General features: G+C 44.1%; 2 protein-coding genes across 12 annotated transcripts in view; one reads left to right on the forward strand and one right to left on the reverse strand.

Annotated features, from left to right (window-relative positions):
* The window catches only part of LOC144763238 (uncharacterized), an 853,666-nt gene that overhangs the window by 410,363 nt on the left and 425,497 nt on the right, over window positions 1–17,806 (reverse strand). The window lies entirely within an intron of this gene.
* QKI (QKI, KH domain containing RNA binding) overlaps window positions 1–17,806 on the forward strand; it is a 284,910-nt gene that overhangs the window by 257,675 nt on the left and 9,429 nt on the right. For 7 of the 11 annotated variants that reach the window (XR_013596195.1, XR_013596196.1, XM_078648641.1 and 4 more), the window contains 2 exons: window positions 9,571–9,658; window positions 11,574–11,867. Coding sequence is in view for 9 of the 11 variants with exons in the window: in XM_078648641.1 (XP_078504767.1) it covers window positions 9,571–9,658; window positions 11,574–11,867 (382 nt within the window). In the remaining 2 variants the exon portion in view is untranslated. The remainder of the gene's footprint in view (window positions 1–9,570; window positions 9,659–11,573; window positions 11,868–17,806) is intronic. The other 4 variants (XM_078648642.1, XM_078648649.1, XM_078648644.1 and 1 more) reach the window with 2 other exon arrangements.

Here is a 17,806-nt window from a genome sequence, read left to right on the forward strand (position 1 = left end):
AGATAAGGCGTTTTCCATCCAGATCTTCGACGACCGTCGACGAACACGCGACCAGAGAGGCCCTGGACGCTCGAGGATGGACAACACGCCGTTCAAGTTCTGCCGGAACTGCCACCACAAGTACGCGCAGAAAGACCAGCACCCGGTATGCAACCTTTGCCTACCGGTGGACCACGAAAGCGGAGACTGCAACGCCTGTTCCGCCTTCACCCCGAAGACCCTTCGTGTGAGAGAGAGGCAGAGGGTAGCACACGCCACCCTGTAGGGGAAGGCCCCGACCCCGTCGCTCTACGAGCTGGGGATGTCCTCCGAGGAAGAAGACAACGCTGCCGCCGAAGACGACTGCTACACGGTCGTAGAGACCGATTACACGAAGACTTCTGACAAGGTAGGAGACTCTTCGGCCCCCAAGAACCCGAGAGACTCTGAGTCTCGAAAAATCGAGGGCAAGACCCCGAAAGCGCCGACGCCAAAAAAGGCGGCGTCCGCGACTACTCCCAGGCCCAGCGGATCCTCAGAGAAGGAGTCCCCGGCGCCGAGAGCTGCTGATCAGCAGAAGACGTCGAAAATCGTCCCCGAAAAGGATCGATCGACGAGGGAGAAAGACCCGAAACTGTCGACGACGACCAGAGACCCGATATCCGGTTCGACGTCGAAAACTTCGACTCCGAGAGGCACGGCGACGAGCCATCCGTCGAAGAGACCGGCGGAACCATCCGACGCGGAACACGCGGCCGAGATGGAAAAGAAAAGAAGGCGCCTCGAGGCAGAAATGGAGAACTTCATGCAGCGGAAAAAAGATTTCGACACAAGGATGAAGGCCTTCACGATCCCTCTCAAGACCAAGCCACCAGTGCTGGAGGCGGTCGAGGAGGAAGAAGAGGAGGTCGCAGAAGTCACCGAGCAAGACCGGGACGTCGAGGTGTTCGACGACCAGGAGGAGTACGAGAATCCCCACGAGAGCTACAGCTATGGGGAGGAAGATGAGGGCAGGACAGACACAGAGTCGGCGCCCTATGACCTTCAGGATGTGGATTACATCGATGTCGAGACCGACAGCCCGGAGGAGGTGGTCGACACCTACCCCTCGAGGCCCTCGCCGCCGGACGACATCGGGGCCTACAACGCGGTGATACAATCTGCCGCAGCAGCTTTCAAGCTCAAGCTCGACGAAGAGAAGCAGAAAGCAGACTTTCTTCTGGAAACATTGCTCCCAACACAAACGAGGAGCCAGTTCCTCCCGATGCTCGAGAGCGTCTTGGCTCAGGGGAAGGAAGCTTTCAGGGAGCCCGCAACATGCAAGGCAGTGACTCCCAGAACTGAGAAGAAGTACAAGCATGCCGCAAAGGACCCGGCCTACATTCAGGGCACGGTCTCCGCAGACTCCATTATCACGGCCACAGCAAGGAGGAGGGCTAACGTACCCACTACCTCGGGCCCACCACCGGATAAGGAGAGCAAAAGGATGGATCTGGTGGGCAGAAGGATCGAACGGAATGCCGCGACCCACTGGCGCATGGCTAATTCCAACGCCCTGGTGAACAGACACATGTACCAAATCATGGAGGGACTGGGACAGTTGGTGAAGGACTTGCCCCAGGATGCCAAGCAGAAAGCCGAAAAGCTAATTGAAGAGGGGAAGAATGCTGCAAATTCTTGCCTAAAGACGGCTCTGGATGGGGCAGACACGGCCAGCAGGCTCATGATGATGGGCGTCACGGAAAGGAGACACGCCTGGCTCAGGATATCCGGTTTCAAACCGGAGGTGCAACACAGCATCCTGAACACCCCGTTCAACGGCAGTACGCTTTTCGGACAAACAGTTGATGAGCAACTCAGCCAACTTAAGAAGGATAACGAAACAGCAAGATCCATGGGAGCATTGCAGTTCAGAGGGAACAAGAGGGGCACCCCGTCACGGAGGCCCGGCGGAAGAGGCGGAAACCAGCCAGGTACTTCACACCAGGCTTTCCAGCAAACGCACCAGGCAGACTCGCAGGGTCAGCAGGGCCATCAGAAACAGCCCTGGCAGTACCAACAAAGAGGCCAGTCCTTTCGAGGGAGAAATGGACGAGGACAAAATAGAAGAGGGGGCCAGCAGCCCACCTCCAAGTGACTTCGAAAAAATCCGTGTGCCCACCCACAAAAAAGATCCCAGGGGGCAGCACGTACAGATGGGTCAAGACAAACTAGACACCCACGACCACAGGACACCAGTGGGAGGGAGATTAAGATTCCACCTCCAGGAGTGGAGAGGAATCACATCAGACAAATGGATCCTCAACATTATCCAATTCGGATACTGCATAGAGTTGGAGGCGAGGCCAACAAGCAGAAAACCAAGAAGAAAGCCGCTAGCAAGCAAGCAGCTGCAGTGCCTTCAGGAAGAAGCAAAAGAACTCCTGCGGAAGCAGGCCATAGAAAGGGTACCCTTCAAGGAAAGAAACACAGGAGTATACTCAACATACTTCCTGGTACCAAAAGTAGACGAGACAATGAGGCCCATTCTCGATTTACGGTTCGTGAACCGATTCATAAGAACGCAAAAATTCAAAATGACCTCCCTGCAAGAGGTGCTCCCACAGTTGCAGACCGGGGACTTCATGGTCACTATAGACCTCAAAGACGCATACCTGCACATCCCAATGAACAGGAAGCACAAGCACATGCTCAGGTTCACCGTCTGAGAAAGCCACTACCAGTTCACGACACTGGCCTTCGGTCTAAAATCGGCACCAAGAGTTTTCACAAAGTGCCTCGCAGCAGTCGCGGCGCACCTAAGAAGGCAGGGGATACATGTATACCCTTACCTGGACGACTGGCTGGTGAAAGCAAACTCATACCAGAAATGCAAGCTGCACGCACATACAGTGACCAGCACGCTCATAAACCTGGGGTTCTCCATCCATTGGAAGAAATCATCAATGGAGCCGGAACGAGTGAAGATCTTCCTGGGAGCACAGATCAACACCTTACAGGGCAAGGTGTTCCCCAGCGAGAAGAGGGCGAGGGCGCTGGTGAAGGAAACTCGCCTCTACCGGAAGGGACAAGCTCGGACAGTGAGGACGGCGAGCAAGATCATGGGGATGATGGCATCATGCATCCACCTGGTACCGAATGTACGACTCCACATGAGACCCATTCAAGAATGGCTACAGGAGCAATGGTCACAAGCTACAGGCAGTTGGGAGGATCTAGTGGTTGTAACGCACGCAGTGCAGAAGGAGATGACATGGTGGACCATGGAGAACATAGCAAGGGGAAAGCCTCTAACGCCCCCAACGCCAACAGTGACCATCACCACAGACGCATCCCTGAAGGGATGGGGCGCTCACATGTAGGAGCTCAAGGTGAGGGGACTGTGGACACCGACGGATGCCACAAAGCACATCAATTACTTAGAATTGAAGACAATCTTCCTTGCACTGAAGGCCTTTCAAACAAGACTGTACAAGCACAAGGTATTGATACAAACAGACAACACCACTGCGATGTTCTACATCAACAAGCAGGGGGGCACACAGTCCGCACCGCTTTCAACGCTGGCGCAGGAGATATGGAGATGGGCCATCCCTCTCAAGATAGACCTGCTAGCCATACACCTACCAGGGAAGGACAACATACAAGCCGATTGGCTCAGCAGGCAGACATCGGCATCCCACGAGTGGGAGCTCAATGCTCAGGAGACAAGATACCTGTTCGACAGGTGGGGGACACCATCGGTGGACCTGTTTGCCACACGCCAGAATGCAAAATGCCAAAACTTCGCATCCAGGCAGCCCGAGGAGGGGACACTGGGGAATGCCCTATGGATAGATTGGTCAAGGACATTTGCCTACGCCTTTCCCCCGATACCACTGATGCACAGAGTACTGAGCAAATGCAGAGCGAGCAACATGACACTGATACTGGTCGCACCGCAGTGGGCGAGGCAGACCTGGTACTCGCAGATCATTGAGATGACACAGTGTGCACCCCACAGATTCAGCAGGAGGAAAGATCTACTGTCCATGCAGAACGGAGAGGTACTGCATCCAGAGCCAGAGAGCATGAGCCTAGTAGCGTGGCTCCTGAGGACATAGAGTTCGCACATTTGAGACTACCAGAAAGCACCCTGAGGGTACTTCGGGAGGCACGAAGGCCCAGCACTCGAAAGTGCTACGTTGCGAAATGGAAAAGATTCACAATATGGTGCAGACAGGAAAGACTCCACAATAAGATGAAGAGGGACTCCACAGTGCTAAGGTACCTGACGCACTTACTGGAGAAGAACCTTAGCTCATCCTCGTTAAGAGTTCACTTGGCAGCGATAGTAGCCTACACAAGGGGAGAAACGTGCAGGAGCTTCTTCACATCACAGGTGGTGAAGAGATTCCTAGAAGGAGCGAAAAGGATCGCACCACCCAAGCGGGTGCCGCCACCTGCATGGAACTTGAACACAGTCCTAACGGAACTCATGAAAGAGCCCTTTGAACCACTTCACAAGGCCTCCCTAAAGATGCTAACTATGAAAACAGCCTTCCTGGTTGCGATAACGTCCTTACGCAGAGTAAGCGAGCTTCAAGCGCTGACGCTACAAGAACCATACATACAAATACACAACGATAGAGTTGTGATGAGGACTGACCCACACTTCATGCCGAAGGTGGTATCCAATTTTCACATGAACCAGTCGATACAGATACCGAGTTTTTTCCAAAAACCCACAACCAGCGCAGAGAGAGCTCTGCACACCCTGGACGCCAGAAGGGCAGTCATGCACTACATTGAAAGGACAAAGGGGCACAGGAAAACGAAACAGTTTTTGTGTCCTTCGCAAACAGCTTCATGGGCAAAGCAGTAACCAAAAGGACCATTGCACGATGGATCGCACAAACAATCCAACTCTGCCACAAACGGGCAGGACAGGAACTGGCTGAGGGGACGCGTGCCCACTCCACCAGGAAGAAGGGCGCTACAATCGCCTTCCTGGCTAACACACCCATAGAGGACATATGCCTGGCGGCAACATGGGCTTCGGTGCACACGTTCACGAAGCACTACTGTGTGGACATACAAATGAACAAGGAAGCTCAAGTGGGACAGAAGGTGCTACAGCACATATTCAACACCCAACGCTCATCTTCCACCCAGCCGCCACAGAGATGAGAAACCGCTACAAAATCTATGCACAGCATAGTGAATCCAGAAAGATTCACGCTGCAAAACGAATAGTTTTCTTACCTGTCGGTGTAGTTTTGCAGCTTGAAGATCTTTCTGGATTCACTAGCGAACCCACCCACCTCCGCCAGAAAGATGAGGCTGGAGAGAGAAGAGGTGGTTAACTAAAGAATAGACTTTGAAAGTACAAAGCGGTAAATACAAACTAAGATGAACATTGCCATTACTTCGGAAACGAAAGAAACACGGAAAAAAAGAACCCGAAGATGGCGCCCAAGAGTGGGAGCTTCCGCAGGAAGCATGCCGACGTCACCGGAAATACACCCAAAGGGGGTGTGACGCCGACGCCCACCTGGGCAAAGAGAAAAAAAAAAAAAAAACAAAGAAAAGACTACGAATCCGGACCCAACCACAAGACCGCGGAATAATGCACAGCATAGTGAATCCAGAAAGATCTTCAAGCTGCAAAACTACACCGACAGGTAAGAAAACTATTCGTAAAGGTAGATTGGAGTCTCCACTGCCTGCAAGCCAAACCCGATTTACCTTGAAATGTATTCTCAGAGATGGACATTTAGTTATGATGCCACAACAGAAGCTAACAGGAGTTTCTCCCTTGGCAGTGGAGACTGTACCTAGTGAGCGACTTTAAAAGCACGCGTTTCCAGTGTCTCAAATCAGTGCCTAATGTGGTAGAGCTTAGTTATTTTGTAGTTTACATTCACCAAGTGGTTTTGTTTGTTTTGGCTTGCAACATAATGTTGCAGTATTCAGTAAGCAATCAACAGAAAGTATTGTAATGAAGTTTACAGTAGTAACGCATTGTTGAAACTGGCATCTGTTTTGTTTCATGAATTAATGTGCTTGGGTTTCACGCCCTCAAGTGCTTCATACGCGTGCGCTGTGTTCCAACCACTTATTCCCTTTGAACATTAGGATGCGTTGTGTGGCTTATTAGCCCTCCAACGTATAATACCTGTTTACACATTAAATATTCAGAAACGTGTACAACTCTGAGGAATGCTGGTGGGTGTCAACTTGAACCCAGTTAATGTCGGTGGTACGAGCCGTAACGTTATTTATATATATTTATATATTGTGTGTGTATATATTGCATGTGTATATATTGCGTGTGTATATATTGTGTGTGTATATATTGTGTGTGTGTGTATATATTGTGTGTGTATATATTGTGTGTGTGTATATATTGTGTGTGTGTGTATATTGTGTGTGTGTATATTGTGTGTGTGTGTGTATATATATTGTGTGTGCGTGTATAGTGTGTGTATAGTGTGTGTAGATGTGTATAGTGTGTGTATTGATTGTGTGTATAGTGTGTGTGTGTATATTGTGTGTGTCTCTCTGTGTGTGTGTGGCTCTGTATGTGTGTGTGGCTCTGTTGGTGTAAATGCAATAGGTCATGCATTTGCGAGCGATTAAGCTATTGGCAATGTAAATGACAATGCCATTTATTTAAGATTTAAAAATAAATGTCATGAGCAATGCCAATAGCTCTACCTTTAATAATGCCGAGGCCATTGCATTGTAAATGCTTGTTACTCTTGGCTTGAGGTCCGGGTATATTTCTTAAACGGAAGGTTGTTTGATACGCCCCATTTTACATTATTGGCTTTATTATACATTATGTTGTTGCCGATGCTCCGGCGAGGTCTCTGCTACAATGTACCGCATTGTGTTCTCAGATAGCAATAGTAGCAAGCCTCTATTAATTTAAGAGATATATCCAAAGTCTAGATTTATATTCAGCTGAGGCACTGGGCTTTAAGCACTTCTGTCGCCTCGCCAACACGCCTTTATGCCACATCTAAACATGCACCCTCCGACATTTGACAGTCTCGTTTCCACTTTGCATCCGTATGCACGTGCATTTTTGTGCAAGTGAAAGAATAACCTATTGGGCACAGTCTACCTTATCAAAAGTATTTTGGTGCTGTTCATATTCAAGAGCATTTTGTCAGACTAGAACCTGGGGAACAAAGGGCTACATTTCAGAGGGAGGGTATTTAATAAAACGGAAATGTGACTAAAAATCTTAGTTTGGGTTTTCAAACTTGAACCTAGGAGTGAACGTGAACATAAACGGCTAAATATGACTACCTAGGGCATGATCAGGGGTGCAAGGCGATACCCTCTTGTTGAGTCAGGTTTTACTCCGTGTTGGAGTTTAAATATCCAGTCTACTAATTTGAATTTGATTCAGTCATTGACAGTGCCAAACTAAGTAGCTTACAAGCTCGAAGTGTAAGCCATTCCGAGCTTGTAACACATAATCTCTCTTTAAACCGAACCATTGCACTTTAAGCTGCATTTTGCACATTGTAGCCACCCCTTGCAAATGCTATGGAAATTGTATGCAAGGCATTTGCAGTAAACCATCCTGGAGTTTGTGGAACCTAGCTCCGCAACCTTCTTTCCAAGACAGGAAAATGTTTTAATCTGTTTAAGAACGAAAAGCGAAATCCACTGCTTTTGATTTAGCCTCTGAACTCTCCATGAGAAATGTAGTCATTACAAACGTATACAATGCACTGGCCTAGTTCAAAAAAGTTGGTCAGCATGATTCACTGAGTGGCTCTCTGGAATTCAGGATGTCAGTAGTGCCTTCATAGCTAGAGCTTCAATAAGACTGACCTGAATACAAAAAAGTTTGCCTGACCCCTTCTCGGAACGAAATAAAACAGGTGAAAAATAGAGGTGAAGTTACAAAATTGCAAATCCACAAAGAGCATGTCTCATCTTGCACAAGCTCATCTCATTGTGTTAGAAAGGTTGGGTTATTTATGAAATGAAATATGAAATAACAGTATTTGTAAAGAGCACAGCCACCTCCAGTGGTGTCCTGGCGCTGGGGGCCAACGGGAAGATTAAGCGAGCTATTGCCCTGAGTCACATGGTGCTGGGTTAACCTGGTGCCGGGGATCGAACCATGAACCCCGTAGTCTGGAGTCCGGTACCTTGGCCACTGTCCACACCGCTTCCATCTATTCCATTTATGTACCCCATGAACCTGTTGGGACCGGCGTCTTTGGGATTGAAGAGTTTTTCTTGATCAATACATATAATTGCATGGAGAATCTTTTTACCTCCTGTTTCCGAACTAATTACTACATGTAGTATGTCAAATTCTGTACCCTTAAGATTTTTTGCTATGAATGCTACTTAATTGTGGGTATTAGATCTACAAAAATATTATGAACCTTGTTGAGGGTTTTATTTTTTGTTGATCAGTGCAAGAGGGTCCTTGGGACAGTTCTCACCCTTCTCTAATTTGGTGCTTTACTTCCATATGAATCACTGTCACTCCCACTTCTGGGTGTTTACCTCTGTGCATCACCATGGAAAAGAGGGCTCCCATGCTGGAAGTTCTTAGAAGTTTACATAACTAGCTCTATTATCAATCTCTGGCTGTGGTTTGTATACACACATATAGGTCTAACATATACTGCCATCTCTTTTAGCAAAAAATAGGGATTATAATATCTCCTCTAATGTGGCACCTGTTGCTTTTCCAGAAGTATGCATTTGATGGCAAAATCATGGTCATCACTGGATGTTGGTATGTAGCAGCACCGTGAACATAGTTTCTGCGGTAGAGCCCAGCTTGAGCAAGGACGAATGCACCAGTGCCTTTTCTGTTTGAGAATAGTTTTTCTCCACTTTCTGTTGTAGCCACTATTTTGGCATTGTATTTAGAAGTTGGGTCATCATTATTGAGATGGATGGAGATTAAATTTGTACCTGCTTCCTCAGCTATGCCTTTGAATCTTTGTTGGTTACACCTACATCTTCCCTTTGCTTGAGAGAATTGTCTGCCTTCCCTACATGACAATCCGTATAGGAAGTGGTAGGTAGCTATGGTGTGTTGGAATTGGATATTCAGCTATGGTAATGTCTGAGACCACTGCACCCAAATCGAGAAAAATAAGCAGCCAGTGGGGCAGCAAAATCAGAGCGAACAGTGAATTTTCAGTGTCCCTTAACTAACCTCCGAGCTGACTCTGTGGAATCTTTCTGTTAACTTTTCTTTACAAATGACTTGTTGCAGATTATGACTCAAGTGTAGCATTATTATTCTGGTTACTGGTGTCAATTACCGGCAAAGTGCCTATGCAGCTCAGCTCAGGCCGATCACCCTAGTACTTAGGATAGCCAGTCTTAATGCTACATGGGATGAATGTGTATTGACCTGAAGCTTCAGCTTTTGAGAAATATACTTGATCGCTTTCTTAGTCAAATCAGTTTTCGATGCAAAATGTAATTTGCTTATTCTAAGGCAATATAGTTTAAATTGATTCTGATTTGATGTTTAGTGCATCCATTTGTATTCCAGTTCATGACACGTGTAATGTTAAGAAGTTTGTAATCACCATTTGACTTGTCTCTTTGCAGGCAGAAGGAGAGGACAGCCTTAAGAAGATGCAATTAATGGAGCTAGCAATTCTTAATGGCACCTACAGAGACGCCAACATCAAATCACGTAAGAGTGACCACCTTCATGCCGTCCAATCCAGACCGAGCCCTTTTACCCTCAAGTTCCACTGCTCTCCCACAGAAGCACACATGTATACAACCCTCTTTTCACACAATCGTATCTTTTTGAAGAAGCATCCTACTGCAATTGATTGACTGCCCAAGCTAGTTACAAAAAAAGGAAACTGTCTAGCTTTACTGGATACTTTGTAAATATTCAAACCAAGTTGTATTGGAAGCCTGCAATGTAGCAGGTCATTGATCGGTTATTAGAATGCTGAAAGCTTCTTCATTAAGCAACATACATTTGTTTTTTCAGTTTGATCTACAGGCGATTCAGACTCTCTAAATCATTATTTCTCTTAAGTTCCATATTTATTCATCCAGCTTGCTTGTGCTTTTGTTTCTCACTATTCTTTATTCCACGTTTACAGATCAGGCATGTTATAAGTCCTTTTTGAGATTAATTTTTTTGTACATGCTTCCTTGATGCGCTTAAAAATAGGTTGGTGGGCTGATGGGTGATCGGTTTTGCGTAATGGGATCACCGATATGCTAGTGTGCAATTTATCAATGACGCTTGTATTCAGTCTCCGGTTTCGAAGACACCACCTTTCTCTGCAGGAGGAAACCCCATGTTTTTCTTGAAATTCTAACCTACAGTCTTGCTTACATTTAAATAAGATATTTATAAATGTCACTGTTCTAGTGACTGACTGCTGATGGTTTTACCCACTCAGTTGTCATAGTATATAAAACTTACAAATCTAATTTTTTCATTTTTATTTTTTTCAAATTTGTCACGATTTATATTAAACCCACAAAGTCCTCTAACTCCCTTCCGATTCTTTAAATTAAAATCTCACCTCTACAGCAAGATCGTTTAGAATATTTAGGGAGATGGTTGGACAGAGAGGGGGCAGGCAGAAGGTGTGAGAAATCTGACCGCCATACTGGCATTTTGTTCAGTTTCTTTCTACTTACAACTTTCTCTCCTCCTGTGGTCTCTGACTGTCACTATGATATATAGAGATTCGGTTTGTCTCACAGATCACTATCAGTAGCTCGATGTGGCCTATTCCAAAGCATTCACCATTGCATTCAGTTTGTCTTCAATGTCCTGTCTGCTTGGCATGATTTTACAGAAGTGAAACGGTGGTTAGCTCCTACTGAGTTCTGAAGCCATTCTTAATTGTTTGCCAAAGTGTCCCCCCTCTTGAAGCATTGCTTTCGAAGTGTTTTGTGGGTAGGGATTAGAGACATAGTGCCGGTGGACTGCAACCTCCATGCATTAAACAGAGTTCCTGGCTAATGTAAACGCTGAGCTTCACCAGAAAGAGGCTGAATCTTGCTTTGTTTCGTATATTATTGGCACATTTGAGTTTCAGTGCTGCTCACTTTAAAGAGGAACGTGTAATCTGAATACAAACCCCATTGATAATGCACTTGCTTTGTTTATGAACAATCTTGCAAAGAACAAAAATGCTACTCATTTTTTTACAACCCTGCGTTTGTGATTGCTACAGTTGCTGTCAATTATGCATTTTTTTGTGATGGTATTTTCCTTGCATCCCCTTGTATATTGCAACCTTTTTAGGTGTATTTCTTATTGCATAGGCTGATGGTGTTCAGTTCTAGTTCTTGCTAGTTTTTCCATTTTGTGCAACTTAACGCAGTGCACTGTTTGGGCATGTATTAGCTTATGCATGTTTTGACTTAATCACACTTGTAAATAGGAAAGCTGTAATCATATACCTATATATATACATGTTGTGCTTTGCACTTGGTGTGGTCAGCGCATGAACTAATGGTTTTCCTTCATTTTTCTCCCCCCCCCCTTTCTTTTATCCCTAATGCCTTCTATATTGTGTACTGCTGTACTGCTGTCTCTACCTCTTTCTACATTTCTTTGCTTACTGTAGCAGCCCTTGCCTTTTCTCTTGCAGCCACAGCCCAGGCCCCACGGATTATTACTGGGCCTGCGCCCGTTCTCCCACCTGCTGGCATGCGTACCCCTACGCCTGCTGGCCCTACCTTAATGCCTTTGATCAGACAAATACAGACCGCTGTCATGCCAAATGGAACTCCTCATCCAACTGCACTAGTTCCACAAGGACCTGAAGCTGGTTTAATCTACACGCCGTATGATTATCCTTACACATTGGCACCAGCTACGTCAATTCTTGAGTACCCCATCGATAGTAGTGGTGTATTAGGTAAGTGTTTTAAAAAAACAACAAAAAAAACATGAGCACTACTTTTGTTCACACAAAGCTTTACTTCTTTGCCAGGTTTTTGAAGAAATATTGTTTAGTGTGGTTTTAATTTTTTGATTGTAGTGATACCCTATAATGAATTGATGTTGGGAGAGATAGTTATTCAGTCACTCTTGCACTGGGGAGAGCTGTAATTATTCCAAGGTTTAAAATCCTATCCGTCATAAGCCTTGGCAGCCCAAACCAAAGAAACTGATCGAGCCAGATAGGTTTCATAAGTTACACGCTATAGGTTAAATCATAATCCAGCAATAAACGCTGTGATTGGTTAGAAATCAAGGGTTGCTGCCAGCAGACCATGAGTGTTGCCAAAAAAACATAGTGAAGGTTCAAAGGTGTACACCACCAGAGGCAAGTACATACAATCAAAGCATGACATAAATCTGAAAATATGGTTCTGAGATTGTGAAATGTCGGCCAGTGGGTAGAAAATATGGGATTTTGGTACATGCAGCAGCTACTCGGTTGTATAAAAAGCTAAACCAGCCTACGTCCATAAGAGATCACCCTATGTACAAAACTGGAAGGGGCCCAAAAAAATCCTGTTAGGATCACTTCCAGATTCCTGTACTCTGATGCCGATTGAACCAGGGTTTTAATGGACAAATGATCTATTGGTCAGTTTCTCAGTTTAGCTGCTATTGCATAGAATACTCAAGTCACAAGTACATATTTGCCAAATCTTTTACGTGCTATTACCTCAGTGGCACGACGTAATGCTTCCCTTCCTCACTGTCGTTATCAATTGATACAAATAAATGCGTACGATGAGGCCAGGAGCCATTCCTCTAGCGCTTTCCTAGCAAAGGAAACTTTTTGAGATTTGGTGTGGGCATATATGGAAGAAACCCAACTTCCACCCTTTGTGTTCTTAACACTGGAGCTTGGCTGTCGACAGTTCAAGGATGAGTTGGTATTACTCTACACTCAGCCTGTCGAGTCTTGAAGATATGGTCAAATGGACAGGTGGTAAGGTCATTCTTTTGATCGATTCGAAGGCAAATATCCTAAAGCATTGGATCCTCGAGGTAAAGAGTTTTGCTCTCTGCAAAGCAGGAGTGGTCACTTACGTGACCTTCGGGGCATTTTCATTGTTCTGATTGTTAGTGTCTGCCACTGGACCATTAGCTAGACTGACTTCAACGTCTTAAATCAGAAAACTAATATTTTGTTGCCAGCCTAGGGAAAGTCCATAGTTTCTGGTCAACTTACTAAATAAAGTAACATCTCTAGTAGACTGTGCACTGCTCTGCTGTAAAATCACGAAGTTCCATTGCTTCAAGTCATTGTAAATTGTGAATCTTGAATAATTCTCTAAAAGATTGGTTCTCTGCGACACGGAAGTTGGGAGTCTCCCAGAACAGGTTGACTGTCAAACCATCCATTGTGCATTGTTCATGTGGTGATTTTGCCGCTTGAGGTATTGGCTTTGATATGTTCTAGGAGCCATCACTGCATATCAAGTAGGGTATCACTTGTTGAACGCTGCAAGATTGCAAGTGAATTTGGTGTATACTTGTAGAAGATCAACTGTATTTCACTACAGCTCTTCTATAAAAGTTAAAAGTGCAGAATATTTCTGCAACTAAGGTCTGTCTGAGCAACACCCTAAATGCACAACTGCATTTTCATTTTTTGTAGTTCAGGCTTAATTTTTCCTGCTCTGCAGTTTAATTCCAGTATAAAGGAGTACCACCTACTTAAGACAAGGCTTAGTCGAAAGCAATCCGTGACGTTCCGATGTTTTGATTTGCAGTGGCCTGTTATCTTTAAATTCTTTCATTTCGATTGTTTGACAGTTATATATTATTGACCAATGCTTTTAAGCTTCTGCATGTTTTACAGGGGTATCAGCGAGGTTTTTTTCATAATAGAATTGCTAACTGTAGTTGAATGCAAAGGAGTTAAAACAATAGATTGCTAGGCCTGTTGGTAATTAGTTTTACAGCTGGCTTATAGTATTGCATGAAGCATTCGAGGCCTGTCTGTATAATTTACCATCTTTATTTGCATTTGACTCTATCAATTGAGGACCAGAATGAAAGAACAGTTTGAAGGAAGCCCACTTGACTGCCCTTTCCATAAGACCCAGAGTTGTCTTTTCTAGGGCTACTGAAAATTTATGGGTTCCTTTTCCACAAATGAGCAGTGCATTGCCAGGTAATGCTCACAAGAAACTGCAGTAAGAATCCCGGGGGTTATTTTATCGCCTGAATATTACCTTAGTTTGAATACTCTCACTCTGGAATACAATGAAATATTCAGATCTTAAAAATGCATGAATTCACATCCTAGGCTAATTGGTCTTCAATAATGTGGCCAGTGACTGAATTCCCCACAATCTGATTGATACGTAGCCTAGTCGATAATAGCAATGCATGGGAGTAGCCTTCATTTGGCCTACTGTGCATATTACAAAAAGAAAATTCAGTTTGGTAGTGCCACCTTTTGGGTAGCCTTGGCCTTCAGACCATGGATTCAATGACCATTTTATCTAAACTGCCCTCCCTTTGCCTAACTGGATTTAATGTTTCCTGATACACGGCAAATGCTGCTCTGGAACAGTTACGTTTTCAGTGTTCTCAACCCGACAACCTGTAAAACTGATGCCAAAAAGCACTTTCTCGATAATCTGATATTACAGTAGCTTTGGTTTATAACTAGGGTATCGTATTCAACCCTGTTTACTATGTAGGTTTGATTGAGGACTTGGGGAGTTTGAATGATTTTAAAATAGAACTCTGGCTTTTTCATAGATCCATACTTAAATGTACTCCCCTCCAGTAGCAGGACCTGCCAACCTATTCATGCCGTCTTCATTATATGTACACTGCTGCCACATTTGACCACATTTTCAGCAGGACTGGTGATCTACTTGCTGAAATTTCTTTCCATCTCTTGGGCTGTAAACGTTCTTCTTTTTTTTTTTTTTAACCTAACTGCAGTACTACACAAAAAGAGGGCACTATTTACACCGTCGTCTGTTGCACTGAATAACGTAAAATGAGTTTTATCTGTTTGTTTATAGTGTCTTTTGAAGGATAGAATATAGTTTTATAGAGCACTCGAATGCCAAGGCTTCTAGGCGCTAAGAGGATGAAGATGCACTACTTGCTTGCAGATAGTTCCACTTTCTCATTCTAAGCTTGCTAGCATTTAAGTGGCATGCATCTCGTACTGAATTGTTCTTCCAGGTGCCCGTTGTAAGGTACACACTGCGTTTGGTCTTGCAGTTAAAAGCATTATTTCTTGTTTTAACTCCTACAAGAATATTTGCTGTAATTCACTCTGTTGGTGTTTGTTTCTATAACAGAAAGAAAACTTGGCATATAACTTTAATATTACTCGGTAGTGCCTTTGCTTGGTTTGGTGTAAATCTGTAGTTTTCAAGATAATTGCATTACAATAAAGTATTGGTGGGTTTGAAGGGTGTAATAGTAATATCTGGTCTGTTAGTCTTCAGACTTATCAAAGCAAGGCTTGCAGACTCTCACTTGAACTAGATTAAAAATAAGTTCTTCTTTTGACGAGGACGCTTTTAGTACCTGCCATCTATTTCATGCTCTTGTGCCCAGTTGGGTCATCTAACCCTTAAACACTTTCTACAAATCCTTAATGTTTTTAAAATACTGTGCCAGGTTTAGTGGCCAGTTTAAACAGTGGGGGTTGGCAGTCAGCGGCAGATTAACAAATGAATACTTGTTTTGTTACTTCCCTAGGTGCCCTTGTTGATGGTTAAGCATGACCTATATGTATAATCCTTAAAATGCAGTGGTAGGATTATAGAGCAAGTTTATCAAAATTTTGCCGCACATTCTGTGACAGTAATATTCTCGTCCATTTGATCTAGAAACAAGTTTTGTGAAACCCGTTAATTATATCGAAAAAATGGTAGAGGGCTAATTATATGGCAAACACTGCAGCCACAGACTTGCATAAACCCACTGGCCCTCACCAGAGCCAATTGTTTTATTAGCAGTTTGTGTGAAGGAACATCTAAACATCCTTATTGGTATCCATTGCTGGCTGCAGTTTAAAGAAAACAACTTTTTTTTTCTTCGGACTCTGTACCCCACCCAATGAAAAGTTATATATAATTACATAACGTGTAAACTATATTATTGTCCTATATTGCAGCCTCGAAGTTCTGGTGACATTTCAGTATCGTCACAACAAACCTCCCCCCCCCCCTTCCACCCCCACCCCAATGGCAATATTGGGCCATATTAACTTTCAGCCGTTAGGCATAATACATCGGCTGAAAAGCAGGGCAGTTACAACGCCTTGAAAGATTCATCTACCCACATGGGATAAATGATTTTGCAAGATAGGGGAAATGTTCAGCGCACACACTGTGGGACATTGAATAGAACTACAAACACCATGAGACTGTGCTGACAGCCACGCCTATCAGGGCGGGTGTTTGTATCAAATACAAATGCGTGAGCAGCACGGCTGAACATTTTCTCTGCTGAGCCACTGATGGAAGGATAGAAATCCTGAAACGCGTCTGGCCATGAGCAGTGATGCTTTATTCAGGTCGAGTACTGCTTGCAAGCTGCTGATCAATTAAAGATGACATGAACTTCACTTCGCTTCCTGTGGCCTCTCTAAGCTTGGTGCTACCTGTTGTGTTGAGATATATATATGACCACATTACACTGCCTTTATTTGCGAATTATGCAGCACCCATCTGTCAACTTGTATCCTGGAAATTTTTTACAACTGCTCCAATGGTTAACTTTGCACTATCTTGTAGTTTTACATACTTCTGGCAAGCAGATATTGCTTATTATATACCTTGATAATAGTTTGCCATTTTACGGGCCAACAATGACCCAACATCCGGTGGTTTCTTTGCAAATCCCTTAATCCTCCCCATGCCTAACAAAAATGAATGTGTCCTTGTGTAACGCAGCTGGTATTCATGTAAAGTGCTGATACCTTCGGGGCAAGTTTGCACTACATAAAACTCGAGGGGAAAAACAAAACAAACGTTTGACTTATGTGCTTCTGTCCGTTTTTTTCTATTGTCTGTTGTATTGGATTGGTTAAAAGTGTAAAAGATAACATGGAGAATTCCTAGGTACTCTACTAGTTGTCTTTTTCTAGTTTACTAAAACTCACAGAATATTTGTATGATCTTTGCTAGTTTTGAACATGAAATTTGCTGTGCGAGTACCGTTGCTTTTCTCTTGGGAATTTATTAGCAAGAATCTGTCGGCCGTTTCCCTGAGACTTATACCAGTTTTCACGACATAAGTGCTTTAACATTCTTACTTTCTGCCATAAGTGTCTGATCATTTTAATTTGGACACTATTCTCGCAGATCTCCATTAGCTCAAGAAAGGGAAATCCATTAAATGTTTAATATTGACTTCAATCAGTAGATGCACGTTCCTTGCCCTGTATGCTGGAACCTGCATCATTGTAAGTTGTAGCTATCTATCACAATACTATTATAAGACTGACTTGTTACATTCCTTGTTGGCCCTTACAAGAATGGTTACATTTTTTAACCATTCCTTGATTTAGTCTCCATTTTCAAAGGTCTTTTGCTGCCAGTTCAAGAACAGTTTAGTCCAGTAATAATGAAGATTTGTTTTCCTTAATATATTTTATTTTAACTCTACTTCTCTTGTCTGTCGTTAGTCTCTTTGAATGCGGAGCCACTTAGAGAACCTTTTCGAAGATAATTGTTACTTTGCCCAGTAGCCATTGTCCTTCACATGCGGTTCTTTTCACAGGTAGTGTGATACCATGAACTGCATATACTCTGTGGTAGTGATGCAGTCTTCTGGGTGCACAGAAATCAATTGATGTGATTTTTAATTTTTTTTATTTCTTTTGATTTATGAGACCGCAGTTTCTAAAGACAC

This window comes from Lissotriton helveticus, chromosome 6 (assembly GCF_964261635.1).
Source record: "Lissotriton helveticus chromosome 6, aLisHel1.1, whole genome shotgun sequence".
Taxonomy (NCBI): Eukaryota; Metazoa; Chordata; class Amphibia; order Caudata; family Salamandridae; genus Lissotriton; species Lissotriton helveticus.